The 23,286-nt window shown below is 38.2% G+C and overlaps 1 protein-coding gene across 1 annotated transcript in view; it reads left to right on the plus strand.

Annotated features, from left to right (window-relative positions):
- si (sucrase-isomaltase) overlaps nt 1-22,648 on the plus strand; it is a 116,736-nt gene extending 94,088 nt beyond the window's left edge. The window contains exons 42-49 of the mRNA XM_086164385.1: nt 4,922-5,070; nt 6,867-6,951; nt 7,050-7,106; nt 8,757-8,881; nt 9,178-9,266; nt 13,481-13,530; nt 19,867-20,037; nt 21,882-22,648. Of these exons, the coding sequence (XP_086020511.1) occupies nt 4,922-5,070; nt 6,867-6,951; nt 7,050-7,106; nt 8,757-8,881; nt 9,178-9,266; nt 13,481-13,530; nt 19,867-20,037; nt 21,882-21,959 (804 nt within the window). The 3' untranslated portion in view covers nt 21,960-22,648. The remainder of the gene's footprint in view (nt 1-4,921; nt 5,071-6,866; nt 6,952-7,049; nt 7,107-8,756; nt 8,882-9,177; nt 9,267-13,480; nt 13,531-19,866; nt 20,038-21,881) is intronic.
- The last annotated feature ends 638 nt before the right edge of the window (nt 22,649-23,286 follow it).

Here is a 23,286-nt window from a genome sequence, read left to right on the forward strand (position 1 = left end):
GTCAGAAAGTTATTCTCTGCAAAACATGCAACAAAGCTAAAGTAGTACGCAAGTTTAAATAGATAAATAAGGAATAAATGGAAACTATGATCCTTGGTGTGATACTGATGTGTGGCCACAGCGTGCATATCTAATGTTGCTCATAGTGGTCCTCAGTGTGCTAAGCAAGGTTGTCTGTATGCCCAGACATATGAAAAATTCGAGGGAACATTGATCCCGAGTATTTTTATTATTTACAAATCAGACACGAGGAGAAACACTGGCACTAATAAGGTTGACCGGATTTGAAGACATGCTCGTTTGTGTTCCCAATATCGTTATAACCTGGAAAACTCATCCTACCTGCAGCCCACTTAAAAATATTTTTTCACTCATTTTGAGTCTTTTAATTGTACACTTCAGTGTACTGTTTCTGTATACCTTGCCCTAATTTTGTAATCTTGACTGTGCTTTCTATGGTATAATAGCCCATGTATTTCTATATTTGGCGTTGCCATTGAGCATCAAAAATCCTCTTCTCGTTTTGAATTTTCCCTTCAGGGGTCTCCACAGCGAATCAACCTTCTCCATCTAACTCTATTCTTTGTATCTTCCTCTCTCACACCAACTGCCTTCATATCCTCTCTCACCACATCCATAAATCTTCGCTTTGGTCTTCTACTAGACATTTGTATGACCAGATATATGAAAAATTAGAGGGAACATTGCTCAAGAGTATGGTGATTACGTATTTACTTAAAAGCACATTGTCACATATTTTGGTATCTTGTTTGGTTTGACAACATTGTTAGATTAAACAGCAATGACAATAAAATAAATAAATAAATACTCTTACATGCTGCACTTTTATAAGTTTTAACCTGAGGGCATTTACCTAAATGGGTTGATACAGCATCAGAAGAAAATGTTACTTTGCGGAAATTGTTTACTGTTTTAAGTTTACTGTGACAATGTTTTAGATTAAGATTAAACTGAGTGTAGTGTAGGTCTGCCTTTTATAAATGTGGAGCAAAGGGAGTCTGCAGGGCATAATATTAGTCCATGCCCTATGTTCAGCTTACACTGATGAAGGAGAGAGACTCATAATGTGCAAATTAAATTACTGTGCTATATCAAAGAAGGAGAGGAAAAAGGCGTGTTCAGAAGCAGAAAGAGTAGACGAAAGGAAAGAGCCTGGGACTGAGAGTAGGGACTGTAAATATTGCGACTATGACAGGAAAAGGTTGAGAGTTGGTTGACATGATACGGAGAAGGAAAGTGGACATACCGTGTATCCAGGAGACCTTGTTTTAAGGTAGTAAGGCTAGAAGCTTAGGAGTAGGCTTTAAGTTGTACTATCATGGTATTGACAACAAGAGAAATGGAGTGGGACTTATCTTGTAAGAAGAGTTTGTCAGGAATGCTCTGGAGGGGAAAAGAATGTCAGATAGACTTATGAGTCTGGAACTGGAAATTGAAGGTGTGATGCTCAATGTTGTTCGTGGCTATAGCCTGCAGGTGGTATGTGCGTTTGAGGATAAGAAAAAATTCTGGAATGAGCTAGATGAATTGATGCAGAATATCCCCAGAGATGATAGAGTGGTTCTTTGAGCAGACTTTGTGAAGACAATTGAGGGGATGAAGAAGTGATGGGCAGATTTGGTATACAGGATTAGAATGCAGAGGGACAGATGGTGGTAGATTTTGCAAAAAGAACGGAAATGGGTGTACTGAACACTTTTTTCCAGAAAAGACAAGAACAAAGGGTAACTTATAAGAGCGGAGGTAGGAGCATGCAGGTAGACTACATCTTGTCTAGACGGGATAAGCTGAAAGAGATCAGTGTCTGCAAAGTACTTGTAGGTGGGAACACAGCCAGACAGCAGTGGATGGTGGATTGTAGGATAACTCTGGTTACAAGGAAGATCGAGAGGACAAAGGCAGAGAAGAGGGCAAAGTAATAGAAGCTGAAACGGGAGGAGGGTTGTATGGTTTTCAGGGAAGAGTTGAGAAAGGCTCTGGATGGTCAGGGAGAGCTTCCAGATGATTGTACAACTATAACAAGTGTTATCAGGAGACAGGTAGGAGAGTACTTGGTGTGTCATCTGGAAGGAAAGTAGATAAGGAGACTTGGTGGTGGAATTAGGAAGTGCAGGAGTATATACAGAGAAGGCAGTAAGCAAAAAACAAGTGGGATTCTGAGAGGACTGAAGAGAACAGACAGGAGTACAAGGAGATACAATTTAGGGTAAAGATAGAGGTAGGGAAGGCAAAACAAAGGGCGTGCGATGACCTGTATGATCGTTTGGACAGTGAGGAGGGAGAGATTGATCTATATAGGTTGGCAAAACAGAAAGATAAAGATGGAAAGGGTGTACAACACGTCCGGGTGATCAAGGGAGGGAAGAGAAGAAGAGAGGAAAATGTATTGACAGATGCTAGAAGATTGTTGGGACAATAGAAAGAGTACATTGAAGAGCTGATGAATGTGGGAAGTTAAAGAGAGGCAAGGGTAAAAGAGGTGACCATTGTTGACCACAATCCCTTGTGGTCAACAATGGTCACCTCTTTTACCCTTGCCTCTCAGTAACAGATCAGTAAAGCACAGATCAGTAAAAGCGAAGTGAGGAAGGCAGCTAGTGTTATCAGGGTGACAGGTAGGAGAGTACTTGGTGTGTCATTTGGAAGGAAAGTAGATAAGGAGACTTGGTGGTCGAATGAGGGAGTGCAGGAGTACAGAAAAAGCAGTTAGCAAAGAAGTGGGACACTGAGAGAACAGATAGTACAGAAATATACAACCTAAGATTAAGATAGAGGTAGCAAAGGCAAAACATATGGCTATAATGACTTGTATGTTTGGTTGAAAGTAAAGAGGTACAGAATGATCTTGAGGTTGGCGAAACCTCAGGGATAAAGATGGAAAGGGTTTACAACAGTTTTGGGTGATTAAGGACAGTGAAGAGCTGATGAGTGTGGAAAGTTAAAGAGAGGCAAGGGTAGAAGAGGTGACAATTGTAGACCTCAAATTAGCACAGATAAGTAAAAGTGAAACAAGAAAGGCAGTGAAGCGGATGAAGAGTGGAAAGGCAGTGGGTCCTGAAGATATACTTGTGGAGGTGTGGAAGTGTCTAGGAGAGGCAGCGGTAGAGTTTCTGACTAGATTATTCAACAGGATCTTAGAGAGTGAGAACATGCCTGAAGAATGGAGACAGAGTGTGACGGTGCCGATTTTTAAGAAGAAGGGGGATTTGCAAAATTGCAACAATTATAGAGGGATAAAGTTGATGAGCCATGCCATGAAGTTATGGGAAAGAGTAGTGGAAACTTGACTGATAGCAGAAATCAGCATTTGTGAACAGCAATACGGCTTCATGTCTAGCAAGAGTACTACAGATGCAGTATTTGTTTTGTGAATGCTAACAGAGAAGTACAGAAAAGGCCAGAGGGACTTGCATTGTGTTTTTGTAGACCTAGAAAAAGCATATGACAGGGTACCAAGAGAGGAGCTCTGGTCTTGTATGAGGAAATCTGGAGAGGCAGAGAAGTATGTTACACTGGTCCAGAACATGTATGCTAGCTGTGAGACAGTGGTACGTGGTACGTGGTATATTGATAACAGAGAAGTTCAAAGTGGAGGTTGGGACTCCCACCAGGGATCAGCTCTGAGCCCCTTCTCGTTTGCAACGATAATGGACAGGCTGACGGATGAGGTTAGACAGGAATCAACATGGACCATCATGTTTCCAGATGACATTGTGATCTGCAGATAGGAATACAGGTTGAGAAGTTGATCAAGAAGTTGGAGGATTTCAGGTACTTGGGGTCGCCTGTCCAGAGCAACGGAGAGTGTGGAAAAGAGGTGAAGAGACGGGTTCAAGCAGGTTTGAATGGGTGGATAAAAGTCAGGGGAATTATGTTATGTAATTATGTTATAGAAGACTATCAGCCAGAGACAGTGGTGAGACCAGCGATGCTGTATGGCCTAGAAATAGTTCCAATGACAAAAAGACAGGAGGCAGAGCTGGAGGTCGCAGAGATGAAAATGCCAAAGTTCCCTTTGGGGGTGACCAGGATGGATAGGATCAGGAATGAGTCTATCAGAGGGACGGCTCATGTTAGATGTTTTGGAGAGAAGGTCAGAGAAGCCAGACTGAGAAGGTTCGGTCATGTACAGAGTAGTGATAGTGAATATATTGGTAGACAGATGCTAGAATTGGAGCTGCCAGTCAGGAGATTTCAAGGAATACCAAGGAGAAGATTTATAGACGTAGTGAGAGTTAGATAGTGTGATGGAGAGGGTTGATTCGCTGTGGCATCCCCTGAAGGGAAAAGACGAAACGAGAAGAAGAACACGTGACAGAGTTGGTGAATTACCATTATTACAGAACTCCTTTGCATCCAGTGGTATCCTAAAGATATGATCGAGTTGGTTTTCTAAAAGGTTTAATTACAAACAAGTTCAATTATAGCACATTATGTATTGTTGTATAAATACATTTTTTTTCTGGCCTCTTAATTTCTTTATTCTTATGAAATTGAGAATCTCTGCCTTTTGAGAGTGGACATACTTAAGTAATTGTTTTCATTGTTGTTGATGTTGGTAATGACCTCTTCTCATAATGTTGAAGGCCTACATTTGTGGCAAAGTCCACATTGTGCTTTATATACTATGGAAAGAAATAAGAGAATCCTTAAACCCCAGCTGCTATCTGGAAGATGCACAGTCCGGCTATTTCCCATTTGGCATTTACCAATTTATATTTCACAGTGACTAAATGTGTTTAAGTTGAGGTCATCATTGGTGTTGCTTTTTATTAATGATTGCCTTTTCCTTTTAACTCATAACCACATTTTAATCTTACTGTTTGTTATAACAATTGTTATTATGCTGATAGATGATGTTGATATAATGGTTAATATATTTTTTTTTTCCATTTTCCAGAGACAAGATCCTGTGGCCTGGAACTCCACCTTTGCTGAAGCATCACGGGATGTCCTAAACATTCGATACACCCTCCTGCCATACCTTTATACACTAATGTTTGAAGCACATACCAAGGGTAGCACAGTTGTCCGACCACTTTTGCATGAGTAAGTAAGGACACGGCTGGGTATTATTTGTTAATATTTGTGCAAAAATATCATCACTTACTTAAGTAAAAAAAAAACAAAAAAAAACATGTTTTGTTTTTGTTTGTTTTTTTATTATTATTATACTGAGATTTGGTGGGATGACACCAGGTAGAATTTCATTAATCCCTTGTTGTTGTGGTTGCTGCTTCTATTATTATTATTATTATTAGTAGTAGTAGTAGTAGTAGTAGTATTAGTATTATTATTTAACTTACAAAAAATTAGTAATAACTTAAGAGAATCTTATTTGTAATACTTTCCCTTTTGTCAAAGTTGAATCATCATAGTGGACAAATTCGTTTCCCAAAACGATAGGGACTGGCATTTTTGTAGCCAGGCTATAAAGGCCAAATTGGACATTTAAGCTATGAAAAACTAATTGCAGACTTATCTTGAAATGTTAAAAGAAATACAGTAAAAAATGTTGTTAAAATGTGTATATGTGTCGGGGGGGAGGGTTAATATGTCTCATGAGACTTGAAATGACAAAACTTGGAAACTAGCTGTGGGAATCATGGAAATAAATCTAAATCAGTCAGTTAACATTTGTAATCAGACAATGGATGGAGCAGAAAGTCCGAAATAAAACAAAGTCAACAACTCACAGGGGAAGAAACAGGTGCACAGCATTATGATAGATTGAAAGCTAATTTGTTGGACACACAAGGGAAAAGCAAGGCTGATGAAGACTGATTAACTGTCACTAGTGAAACATTAAAAGACTGAAATCAAATCTGTGAGAAGGCACTACAAAGTAGATGAGGTAGTGACAAGACAGAAAATAAAGGAAATAACGGATGTTAACTTGGGGTACAAAAAGCAAGGGAAGGTGTACAAAACAGTGGTGAGACCAGCTATGCTGTATGGCCTAGAAACGGTTACAATGATGAAAAGACAGGAGGCAGAACTAGAGGTTGTAGTGATGAGGATGTTGAGGTTCTCTTTGGGAGTGACCAGGAGGGACAGAATCAGAAATGAGCCTATCAGAGGAACAGCACATGTTAGATGTTTTGGAGAGAAGGTTAGAGGAGCCAGACTGAGATGGTTCAGTCATGTACAGAGAAGGGATGGTGAGAACATTTGTAGACGGATGCTGGAATCGGGACTGCCAGGCAGGAGGTCTCGAGGAAGACCAAGGAGAAGATTTATCGATGTAGTGAGAGAGGATATGAAGGTAATTGGTGTGAGAGAGAAGGATACAGAGAATAGGGTTAGATGAAGAAGATTGATTCGCTGCGGCAACTCCTGAAGGGAAAAGCCGAAAGTAGAAGAAGAACTTTGATGCTCAATGGCAACGCCACAGAGAAATACATGGTGTATTATACCATCGAAAGCATAGTCAAGATTACAATATCCAGGAAAGGTATACAGAAAAAGTACACTGAATGAAGTGTACAATTTAAAAGGTCCAAAAAAACAGAAAAAATCTTTTTAAGCAGGCTCCAGGTAGCATGTGCTTTCCAGGTTACAAGGCAATTTGAAACACAAATGAGAATATCTTCAAATTGTTACTAAGACACTTATAGTTTTATCACTGCTTACTAAGACACTTTATAGTTTCACTGAAACACTTTATAGTTTATAGTTTATTTTATTTCTAATTCTGCCTTTCTTTTATTATTTATTACTGTTATATTTTCTGTAACTCTGGCACTGCAATTTCCTTCGGGATTAATAAAGTTGTTCTTATTCTTATTCTTATTCTTAAAATCCTGTCAACCTTATTAATGCCAGTGTTTCTCCTCATATGTCAGATTTGTAAATGATAAGAAAACTTGGGATATTCACAAACAGTTCCTTTGGGGGCCAGCCCTACTTATCACCCCTGCTCTCGACCAGGTACTGACAATCTATTCTATCACTGCTGTCTATTGAACTTCACTTTTTCCATTTTCAATTAGAATGCCTGAAACTTGCTAAAAACATGTATTTTACAGGGAGCTAGAAGTGTGGATGGATATGTTCCTAATGCTCGATGGTATGACTACCACACGGTGAGTCAATAAGAATTGCAAATATACAGATGAAGTTATCACTACTTGAAATGTAGCTCTTATGTCTCATTATTATTATTACACTTTTTGAGGAAACACGGATCTAAAGTCAAATGGTCTATATGTTCAACAATAGAATGAGTGTGTTTTTGCCTATAGTATTTATACGAATACAGTCAGTCATTTGGCAAACGCTTTTATCCAAAGCGACTTACAATGGAGATGCTGGGGATTGAGCCAAGGACCTCATACATGTGAAGCATGCAATCATAGCTTTGATGAAAAGTCAGATTTGATCTATAATTAATGTGTTTGAATATACAATTGCCTTAAATTTGGTGGAAACGGTATGTCTAAAATGCATATTAAGAACTAGATAATCTCTATATTATTACATTTAGAAACCATTTGTGAATGTGATGAAAGAGTATCAGCCAAAATTAAAAGAAAGTATGCATGACAGTGGTAAGACCAGTAATGCTGTGTGGTTTAGTGACAATGAATTCTTGTCAAAATCTGCATCTTGTGGCAACTAGACTTGAATTTCTTCCCTTGAAGACATTTCACCTTTCATCCAAGAGTCTTCTTCAGTTCTAATGACCTGTGGCGGGAGTTTCTAAATATATCTACCAGAGTTTGGGGAGGGTCTAAGTTATGGTGGCTAATTATGTAGAATTGTGTCTGAGGCCTTCTCCCCTGTTCAGAGATGTGTTTTTTTCTTTGACAAAGATGGGTTCTCTGACTTCTCTCTCTCAAACTATCTGGCTTCTCTGGCCAGAATACAAACATTGCTATCTTTTGAAGACAGGAAAAGAAAAAGAAACCATATATAATTATTTCCCTAACAGTAAAAGACCGTGTGCTGCTTGAGTAGTGAGTAGAAGCACTTTTGATTATCCTTATAGTTAATCATCCTGATCTTAACTAGCAATCGCAGAATTCCTTTAATAACAGTTCTCTTAACTATGTCACCAGAATTTGTTATGGACTTAATTTTGTTGTCTAGCAATAAAATTCAACTAAATTAATTTCAGTAAGAAATGATGAAAAAAGTGCTGATCACAGTTTTAAAACTGTAATATGTAAGACACAAGGTCTGTGCTCTAACAGACTTAAATTAATGTTTGTCAGTTTAGCAATTACTATAATTATCAACCTGTAAATTGATGTACCAATTAACCTCTTTTTCTGGAATCTTTACACCAACAAATGTTCAGGTCAAGGATTTAGGCTGTTAGTTCTTTATATTTTAAAAGTACCTGAATAGGGACAGGACATAATTATTTCCAGAGTACATGAGAATATGAATGATTTCTAAATCAGGTTTTAGGTTTGCTGTGATTTTGTTGATATCAAGGTAAAAATGAGCCCATTTTATGTCTTTGCATAGTTAAACATCAATTATATAATAAAATTACAAAGAGGTTACAGCCCCTCTGTCTCTCCCTCTCTGTATGTGCATGTGTGTGTGTGTGTGTGTGTGTGTGTGTGTGTGTGTGTGTGTGTGTGTGTGTGTGTGTGTGTGTGTGTGTGTGTGTGTGAATTTGCAAATTCTAATTTACCACAACAAGGCGAATATGAAAAAAAGGATAGATTTGATTGAGTATTTATAAAATCTCAATATATTGTAATTATTGCTTGTTTCATTAGGCCAAAGAAGTCGGAGTACGTGGCCTTATGGTTTCTATGCCAACACCTATGGATCATATCAATCTTCATGTAAGAGGAGGTTATATCTTACCCTGGCAGAAACCAGAGAACACAACATATTACAGGTAAAGTACGATATTCTGGTAATTACATGCATTGACATTATTTATAACTTGAAGTCTGTTTATTCTTTTTTTATTCAGTTCTTCTGTAGGAGATAATGTATATTATGGATAGCAAAAACGTCAAAATGTCAGATATAAGGTTGGAGAACTGATAATAAAGCCAATGTGTGTTAAATTATTAAAAGGGGACTGATGTCCTTGCACACTGTATAGTGTTTTAAGCCTTCCTTACATTTACTTGAATATTTTTCATTAGATAGATAAATAAATTAAATAATACATTTTTGTTTTTTAAGTCGGAGGAATCCTTTAGGACTGATTGTTGCCCTGGATGACAGTGGGCATGCCCAAGGATCTTTTTTCTGGGATGATGGAGAAGGAATTGGTAAGCAAAAGAACAATACTGATCACCCATAATAAGAAAAAAGTATTTTCATTGTTTTTGCGTGTTTTGTTATGGAGTGTGACTTTGTAATTTACAGGCCAGTGTCTCCCTGTGCTGGTCCCAAGCCCGGATAAATGCAGAGGGTTGCGTCGGGAAGGGCATCCAGCGTAAAACTTTTGCCAAAACCAAACATGCAAATCAACCATAATAACCAGATTCAATCAGATGGCCATTGGTTCCGATGACCATAGGGAACTAATGAAAATCGGGCTACTGTAGGTCAAAGAAGGAGAGGAGGAAGGCGTGTTCGGAAGCAGAGAGAGAAGAGGAAAGGCAAGAGACTGAAAGTAGGGACTTTGAATATCAGGACTATGATAGGAAAAGGTAGAGAGTTGGTCGACATGATGCATAGAAGGAAAGTGGATCTACTGTTTGTCCAGGAGACCAGGTGGAAAGGAAGTAAGGCTAGAAGCTTAGGAGCAGGCTTTAAGTTGTACTATCGTTGTACTGACATGAAGGGAAATGGAGTAGGAGTTATCTTGAAGGAGGAGTTTGTTAAGAATGTTCTAGAGGTGAAAAGAATGTCAGATAGATTTATGAGTCTGAAACTGGAAATCAAAGGTGTGATGGTCAATGTTGTTAGTGGCTAAGCCCAGTGGGATGTGAATTTGAAGAGAGGGAGAAGTTCAGAAATGAGTCAAAGTGATGGAGAATATCCCCAGTGATGAGAGAGTGGTAATTGGAGCAGACTTTAATGGGCATGTTGGTGAAGGCAATAGAGGAGATGAAGAAGTGATGGGCAGATTTGGTTTGAGGATAAGAAGAAATTCTGGAATGAGCTAGATGAAGTGATGCAGAATATCTCCGGAGATGATAGAGTGGTAATTTGAGCAGACTTTGGGAAAACAATTGAGGGGATGAAGAAGTGATGGTCAGATTTTGTATACAGGATTAGAATGCAGAGGGACAGATGGTGGTAGATTTTGCAAAAAGGATGAAAATGGCAGTAATTAACACCTTTTTCCACAAGACAGGAACATAGGGTAAGTTATTAGAGCGGAGGTAGGAGCACGCAGGTAGACTACATTTTGACAAGGTAACCTGAAAGAGACCAGTGTCTGCAAAGTACTTGTAGATGAGAACACAGCCAGACAGGAGTGTTTGGTGGTTTGTAGGATAACTCTGGTGACAAGGAAGATCAAGAGGACAAAGGCAGAGAAGAGGGCAAAATAATGGAAGCTGAAACGGGAGGAGGGTTGTATGGTTTTCAGGGAGGAGTTGAGAAAGGCTCTGGATGGTCAGGGAGAGCTTCCAGATGGTTGTACAACTATAACAAGTGTTATCAGGGAGACAGGTAGAAGAGTAGTTGGTGTGTCACCCAAAAGGAAAGTTGATAAGGAGACTTGGTGGTGGAATTAGGAAGTGCAGGAGTATATACAGAGAAGGCAGTTAGCAAAAAACAAGTGGGATTCTGAGAGGACTGATGAGAACAGACAGGAGTACAGGGAGATACAATGTAGGTTAAAGATATATGTAACAAAAAGGCAAAACAAAGGGCGTACAATGACCTGTGTGATCGTTTGGACAGTAAGGAGGGAGAGAATGATCTGTATAGGTTGGCAAAACAGAAAGATAAAGATGGAAAGGGTGTACAACACGTCCGGGTGATCAAGGGAGGGAAGAGAAGAAGAGAGGAAAATGTATTGACTGATGCTAGAAGATTTTTGGGACAATAGAAAGAGTACATTGAAGAGCTGATGAATGTAGAAAGTTAAAGAGAGGCAAGGGCAAAAGAGGTGACCATTGCTGACCACAAAGGAGCACATATTAGTAAAAGTGAAGTGAGGAAGGCAGCTAGTGCTATCAGGGAGACGGTTTGGAGGGTGCTTGGTGTGTCATTTGGAAGGAAAGTAGATAAGGAGACTTGGTGGTCGAATGAGGGAGTGCAGGGGTATGTACAGAGAAAGCAGTTAGCAAAGAAGAAGTGAGACACTGAGAAAATAGACAGGAGTACGGAGATATACAACCTAAGATTAAGATAGAGGTAGCAAAGGCAAAACATATGGCATACAATGACCTGTATGTTTGGTTGAAAGTAAGGAGGTACAGAATGATCTTGAGGTTGGCGAAACATCAGGGATAAAGATGGAAAGGGTTTACAACAGGTTCGGGTGATTAAGGACAGTGAAGAGCTGATGAGTGTGGAAAGTTAAAGAGAGGCAAGGGTAGAAGAGGTGACAATTGCAGACCTCAAAGTAGCACAGATTCGTAAAAGTGAAATGAGAAAGGCAGTGGAGGGAGTGGAGATCAAGAAGTTGAAGGATTTCAAGTACTTGGGGTCGACTGTCCAGAGCAACAGAGAGTGTGGAAAAGACGTGAAGAGATGGGTTCAAGCAGGTTGGAATGGGTGGAGAACAGTGTCGGGGGTTCCATGGGATAGAAGACTATCAGCCAGAACGAAAGAAAAGGTGTACAAGACAGTGGTGAGACCAGCGATGCTGTATGGCCAATGACAAAAAGACAGGAGATAGAGCAAGAGTTCGCAGAGATGAAAATGCCAAAGTTCTCTTTGGGAGTGATCAGGATGGATAGGATCAGGAATGAGTGTATCAGAAGGACGGCTCATGTTAGATGTTTTGGAGAGAAGGTCAGAGAAGCCAGACTGAGATGGTTCGGTCATGTACAGAGGAGAGAAAGTTAATATATTAGTAGACGGATGCTGGAATCGGGGCTGCCAGGCAGGAGGTCTCGAGGAAGACCAAGGAGATGATTGATGGACATAGTGAAAGAGGATATGAAGGTATTTGTTGTGAGAGAGGAGGATACAGATAATAGGGTTAGATGGAGAGGGTTAATTTGCTGTGGCGATCCCTGAAGGGAACAGCCGAAAGGAGAAGAATTGACTCCATGTATGAGGGGCATGCTAGGTAGAAAACTGGATGATTTAAATGGATGATAAAAGATTTGCATTTGTTATTGTCAGTTATCAAATCTCACATTATTCAGCTGTCTCAAATGTAAAAGGTGCATTTTGCTGAAACCATTTAGAAAAAAATGCAGGATGCAGGGCTACCTATGTTGAACATGTGACGCCAGTGTTTCAAATTCCTGACCCTAAAAATATTACTGCTTCTCTCTTTGTTTGTGAGTGATTATGTTTTTTTTTCAATATTTATTTCCAATCAATAAAATTTCTGTTATTTTTTTGAACATTGCAATGAGTTATGAGCGTTTCAATGTGAAAACCATGTTTAAAGGAACGTGTTATGTGTTATACGTGTTATATATATATATATATATATATATATATATATACATATATATAATTTATACACACACACGCACATAGACAAACAGACACATGCATACCCACAAGATATATGTGAACAGAATCAGCGTCTGAAGTACTTTTATGAGAAGCAGCAGTACTCTGTCAAACGCATGCTTGTGTTAGGGAACAGAAGTGGGAGCGATAGAGAAGATGAGGGATGACAAAGGAGGGGAGTTACAGAAAGTATTAGAATAATTTGCTGTGTTGCTTCCTCCATCACTCTTTTATCTGTGCTCCTCTTCTCGATCTCCCTCATGCAGCAGCATAGCCTTTCTATATCTTCTTGTTTTCTGTGCCTCTTGCTTTCACATTTGCTAAAAGATTTTCCTTTTTTTTTGTCTGGCATTATATCTCTGGATTTCCATTTTTCCTCCAAGCAATTATAAGTATTTCATAATTATTTGATAATTAATTATCATTATAATTATTACTACTACTACTACAACCACTACAAAGTGCACATTACTGTACAACTGTATTTTTAAAACCCTGCATTGCTTAGCTTGTTCTGATTGTTTTTTTTTTTTTTTTTTTTGCTGAACAGAATAAACTTAATTGCATGACTTAGCTGACTTTAATCTCTAAATAAATCCCTAATACATTTTATTGTTATCAATACATTTTCATTTCTTCATCTAAAGCAAATATGAGCCCAAAATATAATGGTGTTCTGATTTCCATTGTGTCATCTTTTGACAGTTTCTCAACATGCAGCATTCCTTTGTTTGTGAAACATTAAATGCTTACAAGAGCTAAGCTTTAAGAAGTATATCAATTTCTTCAGTATTTAATCTTTAGCTTGATGAAGGACTGTCTTATTTTCTCTGTCCCACTATGGTCTCCATTTTACCATCTAAAACTCATTGTCATTCTCTTTCCTCAGACACAGTGAGAAGAAAGGAGTTTTTGCTGACCAAATTTGCTGTTGAATCAGTAAGTTCATGAACCACAAACCCTTTCTTGTTCATAACATATTGTTACACAATTCCATGTATATGATAACAAAAGTAGTATTGACCTGTGCTTACAACATGGCTCTCTCTATGATGGGTTAATTGCAGAGAATGAAATTCCCCATGAGGATTAATAAAGGATAAATTATGTTATATTAATCATATTACATTATCTATATAAATACATACTGTATATAAATTGGCAGATATACTGGGATCGAATGTGATTTTTGTAGTCTTATAGAAGACTTCTCAGTTTTTAAAGGTTGATCATGTTTCATGAGAATATAAATTCTGTATACAGCGTCTACGTGTATAAAATTAATTATGTACTTATTATTCTTACAAATGTGTTTGTATTTCAGTCAACACAAAGATAAACCCAAACATATTTAACTGCTACATAATCAAGATTTTTTTCCTCATAATGACTTGTTTATAATTTCACACCAATATGCATGCTGTGGTTGAATTAGTCTTTAATTAAAATGTTTTTTTTTTTTTTCTCTCTCTTTAAGAATAATGAGCGAAATATTACTGAATCTATTTATTTTGAGTTGTTTCTTTTTTTTTCTGTACCATCAGCAATTTTGCTTGGTGTAGCTGATTTTTTTTTATTATGAATTTATTATTTAGATTTATATCTTTTTATTTTTTCAGTTGAATTTGAAACTCAACGATGACCAACATTCTTCCCTATATGCCTTGTCTTTTATCAACTGCAATACTCATAAAAATAATTTCAAGTTGGTCAAGTCAGACTATTGACTGTTTTTTGCTTAATTCGGAGTGTTAATGCATTTATACTATAAGCAGTCATTCACTTTTTGAGTATGTTACATCTAATGACCAAAGTTAAGCATTAAGAATCCTATTGAAGGTGTGATGCTCAATGTTGTTCGTGGAAATGCCTGGCAGGTGGGATGTGAGTTTGTGGAGAAGGAGAAATTCTGGAATGAGTTAGATGAAGTGATGCAGAATATCCCCAGAGATGAGAGAGAGGTCATTTGAGCAGACTTTAATGGCCATTGTGGTGAAGACAATTGAGGCAATGAAGAAGTGATGGGCAGATTTAGTATACAGGATGGGAACACAGAGAGACAAATGGTGGCATATTTTGCAAAAAGGATGGAAATGGCAGTAGTGAACACCTTTTTTTCCAGAAAAGACAGGAACACAGGGTAACTTATAAGAGCGGAGACAGAAGGACACAGGTAGACTACATCTTGTATAGACGAGGTAACCTGAAAGAGATTAGTGACTGCAGTGTGGTTGTGGGTGAGAGCGTAGCCAGACAGCAGAGGATGCTGGTTTGTAGAATGACTCTGATGACAAGTAAGATCAAGAGGACAAAGGCGTAGCAGAGGACAATGTGGTTGAAGCTGAAAAGGGAGGGGTATTGTATGGTTTTCAGGGAGGAGTTGAGAAAGGGTCTGGGTGGTCAGGGTGAGCTTCCAGATGATTGGACAACAACAGCTAGTGTTATCAGGGAGACAGGTTGGAGGGTACTTGGTGTGTTACTTGGAGGAAAGTAGTATAGGAGACTTGGTAGTGGAATGAGTACGTGCAGGAGTATATACAGAGAAAGCTGTTCGCAAAGAAGAAGTGGGACACTGAGAGGACTGAAGAGAACAGACAGGAGTTCAGGGAGATACAACATAAGGTAAAGATAAAGGTAGCAAAGGCAAAACAAATGGCGCACAATGACTTGTATGTTTGGTTGAAAGTAAGGAGGGACAGAATGATCATGAGGTCGGCGAAACAGAGAGATAAAGATGGAAAGGATGTACAACACGCCTGGTTGATTAAGGACAGAGAGGGAAATGTATTGACAGATGCTAGAAGAGTGATGGGAATATGGAAAGAGTACTTTGATGAGCTGATGAATGTGGAAAGTTAAAGAGAGGCAAGGGTAAAAGGGGTGACTATTGTTGCCCACAAAGTAGCACAGATTAGGAAAAGTGAAATGAGGAATGCATTGAAGAGAATGAGGTCTGGAAAGGCAGTTGGTCCTGATGATAAATCTGTGAAGCCGTGGAGGTGTCTCGGAGAGGCAGCAGTAGAGTTTCTGAATAGATTATTCAACAGGATCTTAGAGAGTGAGAAGATGCCTGAAGAATGGAGAAGTGTGATGGTGCCCATTTTTAAGAATAAGGGGGATGTACAGAATTGCAGGAACTATAAAGGGATACACTTGATGAGCCATACAATGAAGGTATTTGAAAGAGTAATGGAAACTAGACTGAGAGCAGAAATCAGCATTTGTGAATAGCAGTATGTCTTCATGCCTTGAAAGTGTACTACAGATGCAGTATTTGCTTTGAGCATGCTAATAGAGAAGTACAGAGATGGCCAGAGGGAGCTGAATTGTGTTTTTGTAGACCTAGAAGCAAAGAACGCAAAGAAGTGTGCTAGACTGCTTCAGGCATGTATGCTAGCTGTGAGACATTGGTTGCTTTAGGGATAACAGAGAAGCAGAGAAGTTCAAGGTGGTGGTAGGACTCAATCATGGATCAGCTCTGTGCCCCGTCTTGTTTGCAGTGGTGGTGGACAGGCTGACACATGAGGTTAGACAGGAATCTTCGTGGACCATGATGTTTACACAGCAGAGAACAGGTTGAGAAAATGTAGAGAGGCTGGAAAGGAGAGGAATAAAGGTTAGTTGCAGCAAGACAGAGTATATGTGTGTGAATAAGAGGAGCCCGGGTGGAACTGTGAGGCTACGGGGAGTGGAAATCAAGAAGTTGGTGGATTTCAGGTACTTGGGGTCAACAGTCCAGAGCAACGGAGAGTGTGGAAAAGAGGCAAATATATGCGTTCAAGCAGGTTGGAATGGGTGGAGAAAAGTGTCAGGGGTACTATGCAATAGAAGAATATCAGTCAGAATGAAAGGAAAGGGAAGACCAAGGAGAAGATGTATGAACGTAGTGAGAGAGGATATGAAGGCAGGTGGTGCGAGAGGAGGATACAGTGAGAAGTTTAATTCGCTGTGGCGACCCCTAAAAGGAAAAGCCGAAAGTTGAAGAAATAAAGGAAGAAGGCATATGAGCCATTCTTTCCAGAATTTGTGGAATATCACTACATGAGCATCTCAGTCATCCAGGTCATGGTGAATTCTTGTCGAAATATTCTTCTCTAGGCAACTGGACTTGAGTATCTTTACTTGAACGAGCCACCCTAACCTAGACCCGACCCAAACCCAAGCAGTTAAATTTAGAAACTCCCAGGTCATTAGAACTGAAGAAGCCCCTTGGATTAGAGGTGAAATGTTTGAGGGACGAAACTCAAGTGCGGTTTCCAAGACATGAAGATTTCAACAAATCTTGGAGGACTGTGGAAAATGTTGTTGCCTTATCATCAGTAAGTAGTTGTTAGATATTTAGAAATATTTGGCTTTTATGGCTCTCCTAGTCAAAAAGGTTCCCGACCCCTGGTCTAAAGCCTGAATATTGTTCTAAATTCAGCAGTGCATGTTCAGACTTGAAGTAAATTTGAATGTATAGCTCGGATGCCGGACTTGCAAAACTGGCTCCCTGTTTGGGCTAAAGGCAACTTTAAGGTGTTGTTCCTCACCTAAAAAAAATAGTCAATAGCATTGTACAATACCTCTACATTTTTGTGGTGGAGGGGTTTATGCATCCCAATGATCCAAGGAACTAAGATGTAAGGGGATTGGGGGACCAAAAGCAAGCAGGTCTACGGTGAGGGGTCAGACAAGGTGTGGCTGAGTATACCCCCCAAATAGTGATACAAAGAAATGGATCTGGTTTTTGCTTGCTTAGATGTGGATTACTGCCAAGCGGCCAAAATGATTTTCCTCTGCAGGTTTCCCAGGCTCTCCTTTAGAGGTAGGTTTAGGAGTTCAGCCATTTAGGAGGGGCCCAGAGTAGAGTCGCTGCTCCTCCAGGTGGAGAGGAGCCAGATTAGGTTAGGATGCTTGGACAACTCACTGGTGAGGTGTTCCAGTCATGTGTAGCTGGGAGGAGGCGCTGGGGATGACAGGACAAGCTTGAGGGACTGTATCTCCAGGCTGGCCTGGGAATGCCTCAGGATCCCCCCAAAAGAGCTGGAGCAGATGGCCAGGGAGGCGGAAGGCTAGGCCTCTCTACCTTGGATGCTGCCGGGGTTGAGTCACGGGGCTAAGCGGGGATAAGCGATAGAAGATAGATGGATGGATGGGTGGATATACTGTATATGTGTGTTTATCTGTAGGCTCTTGTGTAATGTGTGCAGCTAGAAGTGCTGCTCTGAACAACAGATTGTGTTCAGCTGATAGATTTCCAATGCTTCCCCCATTACGTGGGACAACAGTGAATATTTGGTGTTAGAAACAGCAATTATGGATGCTCAATCATTATGATTATATATATTAGATAGATAGATAGATAGATTGATCCTCTTTGGAACCTAACATTCCTGGTTCGTTTCCCGGCTCCTCTGAGTGTGTCGAAGTGTTGTTGAGCAAGACACTGAACCCTTAACTGCTCCCCTGAGCAGATTCATTGAAGATAATGCGCCACATTCATTGCAGATAATGAATTTCCCCGCACAAATTTCCCTCATGAGGGATTAATAAAGGATACATCATTATATATAAATATATATAAATGCAAGGGCTAAGATGAGTGTTTAGCAGAGCCGAGTTTGATCAGAATTCTAAACAGATATGACAGAAAATTCATTATCACTGGGACTAATGGGACTAACCCAGACTCAAAGACATTATTGAGCACAGGCTTGCATTCAGAAATACACATGCATGTATATATCTACAATATACACACACACTCTCTCTGTCATATACTCACCATAGCCAAACATCTGTGGCTGTCCTCTGCCTACCATCAGGCTCATTCCAAAGCAATTTCACACAGTGATAAAACAGGCACACGGTCTGACAGCCAAGGGGTGGAGGGAGAAAGATAGAAACCCTCAGTGTGTATTTTTTGCAATTTTGTGTTCTGTGTATTTGATGGAAGTGTATGTGTGTGTGTGTTTGGGAGAGAGAGTGCGAGAGAGGGAAAACAGACAGATGTGAGGAGATGAGGATAAGTTGGGCAATGAGGCCGGTGCTGCCTTGCAGATTAGCAGATTGTATGCCATTTTGGATAGTTATCTGAATTAGGAGTATATGTTTCCCTGTGTGCTACTTTGTGTGTGTTTGAGCAGTGAAAGGGGTGGAAATAATTATTTGAGTGTTCTAAACAGATTCCTTCTTAAGAAAACACAAAAACGTCTGTTTTAAAAAGGCTAATAATGCTTTGAGATAAACACTAGTTTATTTTTCATAATCAGTGATTTTATGTTTGGTTATGCATGAATTAAGTGTTCGGGTGGATTTGGGGGGGTGGGTTCAAGTCAGTGATCATTAATTAGTTTAAAACTAATGAGCCAAAATCTTAATATTATTTCGAGTCGAATTGCATGGCTCAGCACACTAAATAACAGGATCAGCAAAGTCCAGTGACACTTTTATGAAGACAGTCACCCAAAGGAAATGAAAATATGTCAATAATAAAGAGAGGAAACACAGAAAAATAATGAAAAAAAGTAACAATAGTAATAATAAGAAGAACAAGAGGAAGAAGGAATAAGAACTGCTGATGGCTCGTCAACATTTCTATATAATGCAATTTGTTATCACATAATGGAATTTTGTTGTGAAATAAGTGGGTATTTTCTCAAAAATATTTCTTCTGTAATAATGCTTTCATACAATGTCAGAATAACCTGTCTGTCTTGCTTTCCTTACTGGGATATGAATCTATGGATGTCACCCAGGTGAAATAATGGTATTTTCAACTGTATTCGTGTGAAGATTGGAAGAGGCCTGTGAAAATATAAACAGAAATATCTAAAGGGTATACATACTGTATGTAACCATTCACATATGGGAAAATGCATTACCAATGATACTTGATACTTGTCTCACAGTTTGTTTGTTTGTTTTTTCTCTTAATGTAGAGGTCACACCTCAAAATCAACAGTTGTAAAACATTTCCCAAAAGGAGAGTGTGTCAAAATCAGTAAATATCCTAAAGCTGAAAACACAAGTATGCCGACAATACAAATTACTCATGCATACAAACACTGAATATATGGGATTTGTATGAACATAGTTCCTTTTTATGTGTTTTGAAAGCTTGGCGGACTTCTCTATGTTCTCAATATATGGTTAGAAAAGTTATTTTTTAGGATTAGCTTTGTACATTGTTTTGATTGTCTATTAATCTACTGCTCAGAACAAAATTTAGCAAATGAAGATGATATGAAATTTGTTTTTTGGTACAATTTTGACTTTTTCTTTCTTCTCCAGAATACCTTGACCAACAGCATTATCCATAATGGCTTGCTGAACGCTGACCGGTTGAATTTGGGTGTTGTGAAAATTTGGGGATCAGGAAATGTTAAGATTACGGAGGTGACTCTGACAAATGCAGATGGAACAACACATCTGTTGACACCAGTTCACAACATTCAGACTGAGGTAAAAATATTACTTGGATTTAAATTCTGAAACCACAGTGGTTTCACTTGACCCACCATATATTTTGAGAATTTAGTATCAAACTAAACCAATTCCTTTTCATCCAGTGATGTCAATCGTAAGAATAGAGCTTAAAGTTTTATTGGACAATCCTGTACGATGACATAAATTCAATCACATGATCTAAAGACAAATACTGGCCAAATATAATTTAAGTTTGACACTAACTGCTTTAATAAATTTATGTTGAACTGCATTAAATATGCAACTAAAAAAGGAAAAGAAAAACATTACGTTGTCGCTTTAAAAAAGATGAGACACATGCAAATGATTTAAAGTCTAAAAATGTATTGGACATTGAGACAACCTATTGATACTAAGACACAATTATTCAATCATTATTATGTGACATTTCTATTTATTTATTTATTTGTTTGTTTTTTGGGAGGAGTTGGGGGGTATTGAATAAAACAAGGAATGGGATTCTTTTAATGATGACGGTGGAAAAATTTACCCTCAAAACTCTTGTGTGATGTGGTAGAGCATTTATGTCTGGAAAAATAGAGGGTATGTCCCAGCTCTTAAAGAAACTCAGAAAACAAGCAAAAATAATGTATGCAATAATTTATTCCATGGCTAACATGAAGGCGAGCTGTTTCTCTGCAGATAGCTATTGACACAGCTAAGCTGTCCAATTAGTAGTGTTGATTATATAGTTTGGTTAAAACTGTGTTTTAAAAAATGGTTTCCTGCCTATCAAAAGCTGTAATCAGAAATAAACAAAGACAACAATAACACAGCAACAAACAAACAAATAAAAAAACAAACGGACTGAGGATATTTATTTGAAGGACAGTCTTTTAAACAACTTAGCTGAATTAAGACATTAGAATTCCTGAATCTAAAAAAAATAATTTAGAAATTACCTAGAACAACTGAAGCAATTCAAAAACACAATAGTTAATTCTGGATTGAATAAACAATCTGAAATAAGAATGTCGAAAACTGAAGATAAAGTGCAGGCAGCGGGTTTTTGAAAAAGGATTAGAAAAGGAGTGATATGTATTTGGCTAATGATAAAGTACTTCTGTAAAGACATTATTTGCACTGTATGCACTTATCAGGACTATGACGGGTGTGTTTGATTGTCACAGTGGTGAAAGAACATGATTAATTAGATTTATAATGTTGTATTAAAAGAAATAAAGAGAACTTGAAGGATCCAGAATAAAAATGGTTTTGGAAACAGTCGTAATGGACAAGTTCAATGTGTATGTTGTGAAAGAAAAAGAAAAGTAATTTTCTTTTGCACATTCACATGTATTGAGAGCCATGATGTATACTAGTGTTCCCTAACCCTAACCTTCCAAAATTGACATTATTTTTGAGTTTTGTTACTAATCCAGAAGAGGAAACAACCTGGAAATTTGAAAAACAAAATGTCTGTGGGAGAATTTCAATTGGACTCAGACAACTAAAAAAGTTATATAAGCCATCTCTTTCCAAAGCACCATGGGGGAATTGTTCCTCAATGCAAGTGGTTCCTCAGCGTCAGCATAGACTAATGTGTAAACATCAAACCATATTATGTGGAATCATCACAACATCAAGAAAATACATTTTACATTAACATAAGAATACAGCATAAAATGGATTGACAAAATCAGATTTTGAACAATCTTTCCTGACAAAGTGTACATGTACAATCTGTGCCATAGGGAAGTAAAATGATGTGGGAATGGGATACTGAAACACTAGAGGAAACAAAAAGGTCTTACAAACCTGATTTGGATTTTGAAATGTTAATGTACATTTATACTAAGCAGTGCTTTTTCTCCCATCAGGAACTGATTGTAGACGTTACTGCAAAGGCTACACCTATGGATCAGCCATTCACCATCACATGGAAGAGCGGTATCTGATCAGCAAAGTATGCTTGTGTTGTTTTGGTGGTAGATTAATAAATATCTTTGCTGCTATTCTACATTCTTGATAAATTGTCTTAAGGGTAACTGATCAGACATTTTATTCTTTTGTTTGTTCATTTGTTTTGTTTGACTTTTCTGAGCAGGATCGGACCTTATTTGAGGTTTTTCATTTTATTTAACTTTAGCATTAATTTAAGTCAATAAAAATTAGTAAGATTAAGTCCAATTAATAAATAAGGATGAGTCACTTTTTCTGTAGGGAGTGGCTAGAAAGTGTGATGGGGTATTGTTTTTGCAGTCCTCTATTTGTTTTGTCAATTATCACCAGGTAGTCATACATACAAGGCGAGTTAGTGATGAGTAGAATGAAGAAAAAAACATAACAAACAAATGTCAAGGAAACTTAAATCTCATATTGTTTTACAACACAGGGCCATGAAAAAGTACAAATGGTGACTGCTACTACCAAGACTCATGCATTTCAGGAAAACATGTAACAAATTAAACTACTGGTTAAATTAAATGTCATATTTTTTGGGACTTAATTCAATGACTTTGTACCGGGACATAAATTACAATGTGTTCTGGCTATACATATTCTGTATCTGTAATTTTGAGTTTCATTATAAAACTTGTAAATAAATAAATCATTTTGAAAAGGCAATAAAATGTTAACCTTACTTGCATCTGAAATACATTATCAGTAGTGTGACTAATTCGATGAGACTACTTTCATTTAAAAAAAAAAAAAAAAAAAGAAAAAAGCTGATAGACAAGCAACAGCTGTGCAAAATGAAATAGCAGGTGTTTATAATAATAGAACAAGCAACTGGAACTAATGTCCAGCTGAAAATGCAAGCAGAATCTCAAAATGATTCTTTAGACAACTGGCAATGCTTTGAATTAAGAGATGCTGTGATTGTCTGTGACTGCTGCGCCCCTGGGCATATGAATGATAATTACTGGGATAGAATTTGTGTAGCTTGAATAATGTTGGAGTCCCTCTCACACAAACACAGCATAGAGAATGAGATTGTAATACACCTAGTAATGATATATGTGCAAAATGTCAATAAATAAATTGGTTAAAATACAGTGATGTAAGAAGCATCTTCATAACAGTGATATTTGAAGATATTGGCATGGAGGGAAAGGATATATTGGAGGTGCCTCTGTGGAATTCTATGCCGGCAGGTTTTACCAGGGGAGATGAATTGTGCATTCTGATGGCAAAATAATTTTCTGTTACCATCCTATTTTCTGAGATTCCCTGCACTTTTCAACTTCTCCCTGTACTTTTCCACATTCCTTCTTTTTCTAT

The sequence above is a fragment of the Fistularia commersonii genome, chromosome 18, assembly GCF_037954325.1.
Source record: "Fistularia commersonii isolate RoL2024-O1a breed Wild chromosome 18, RoL_Fcom_v1.0, whole genome shotgun sequence".
Classification (NCBI taxonomy): domain Eukaryota; kingdom Metazoa; phylum Chordata; class Actinopteri; order Syngnathiformes; family Fistulariidae; genus Fistularia; species Fistularia commersonii.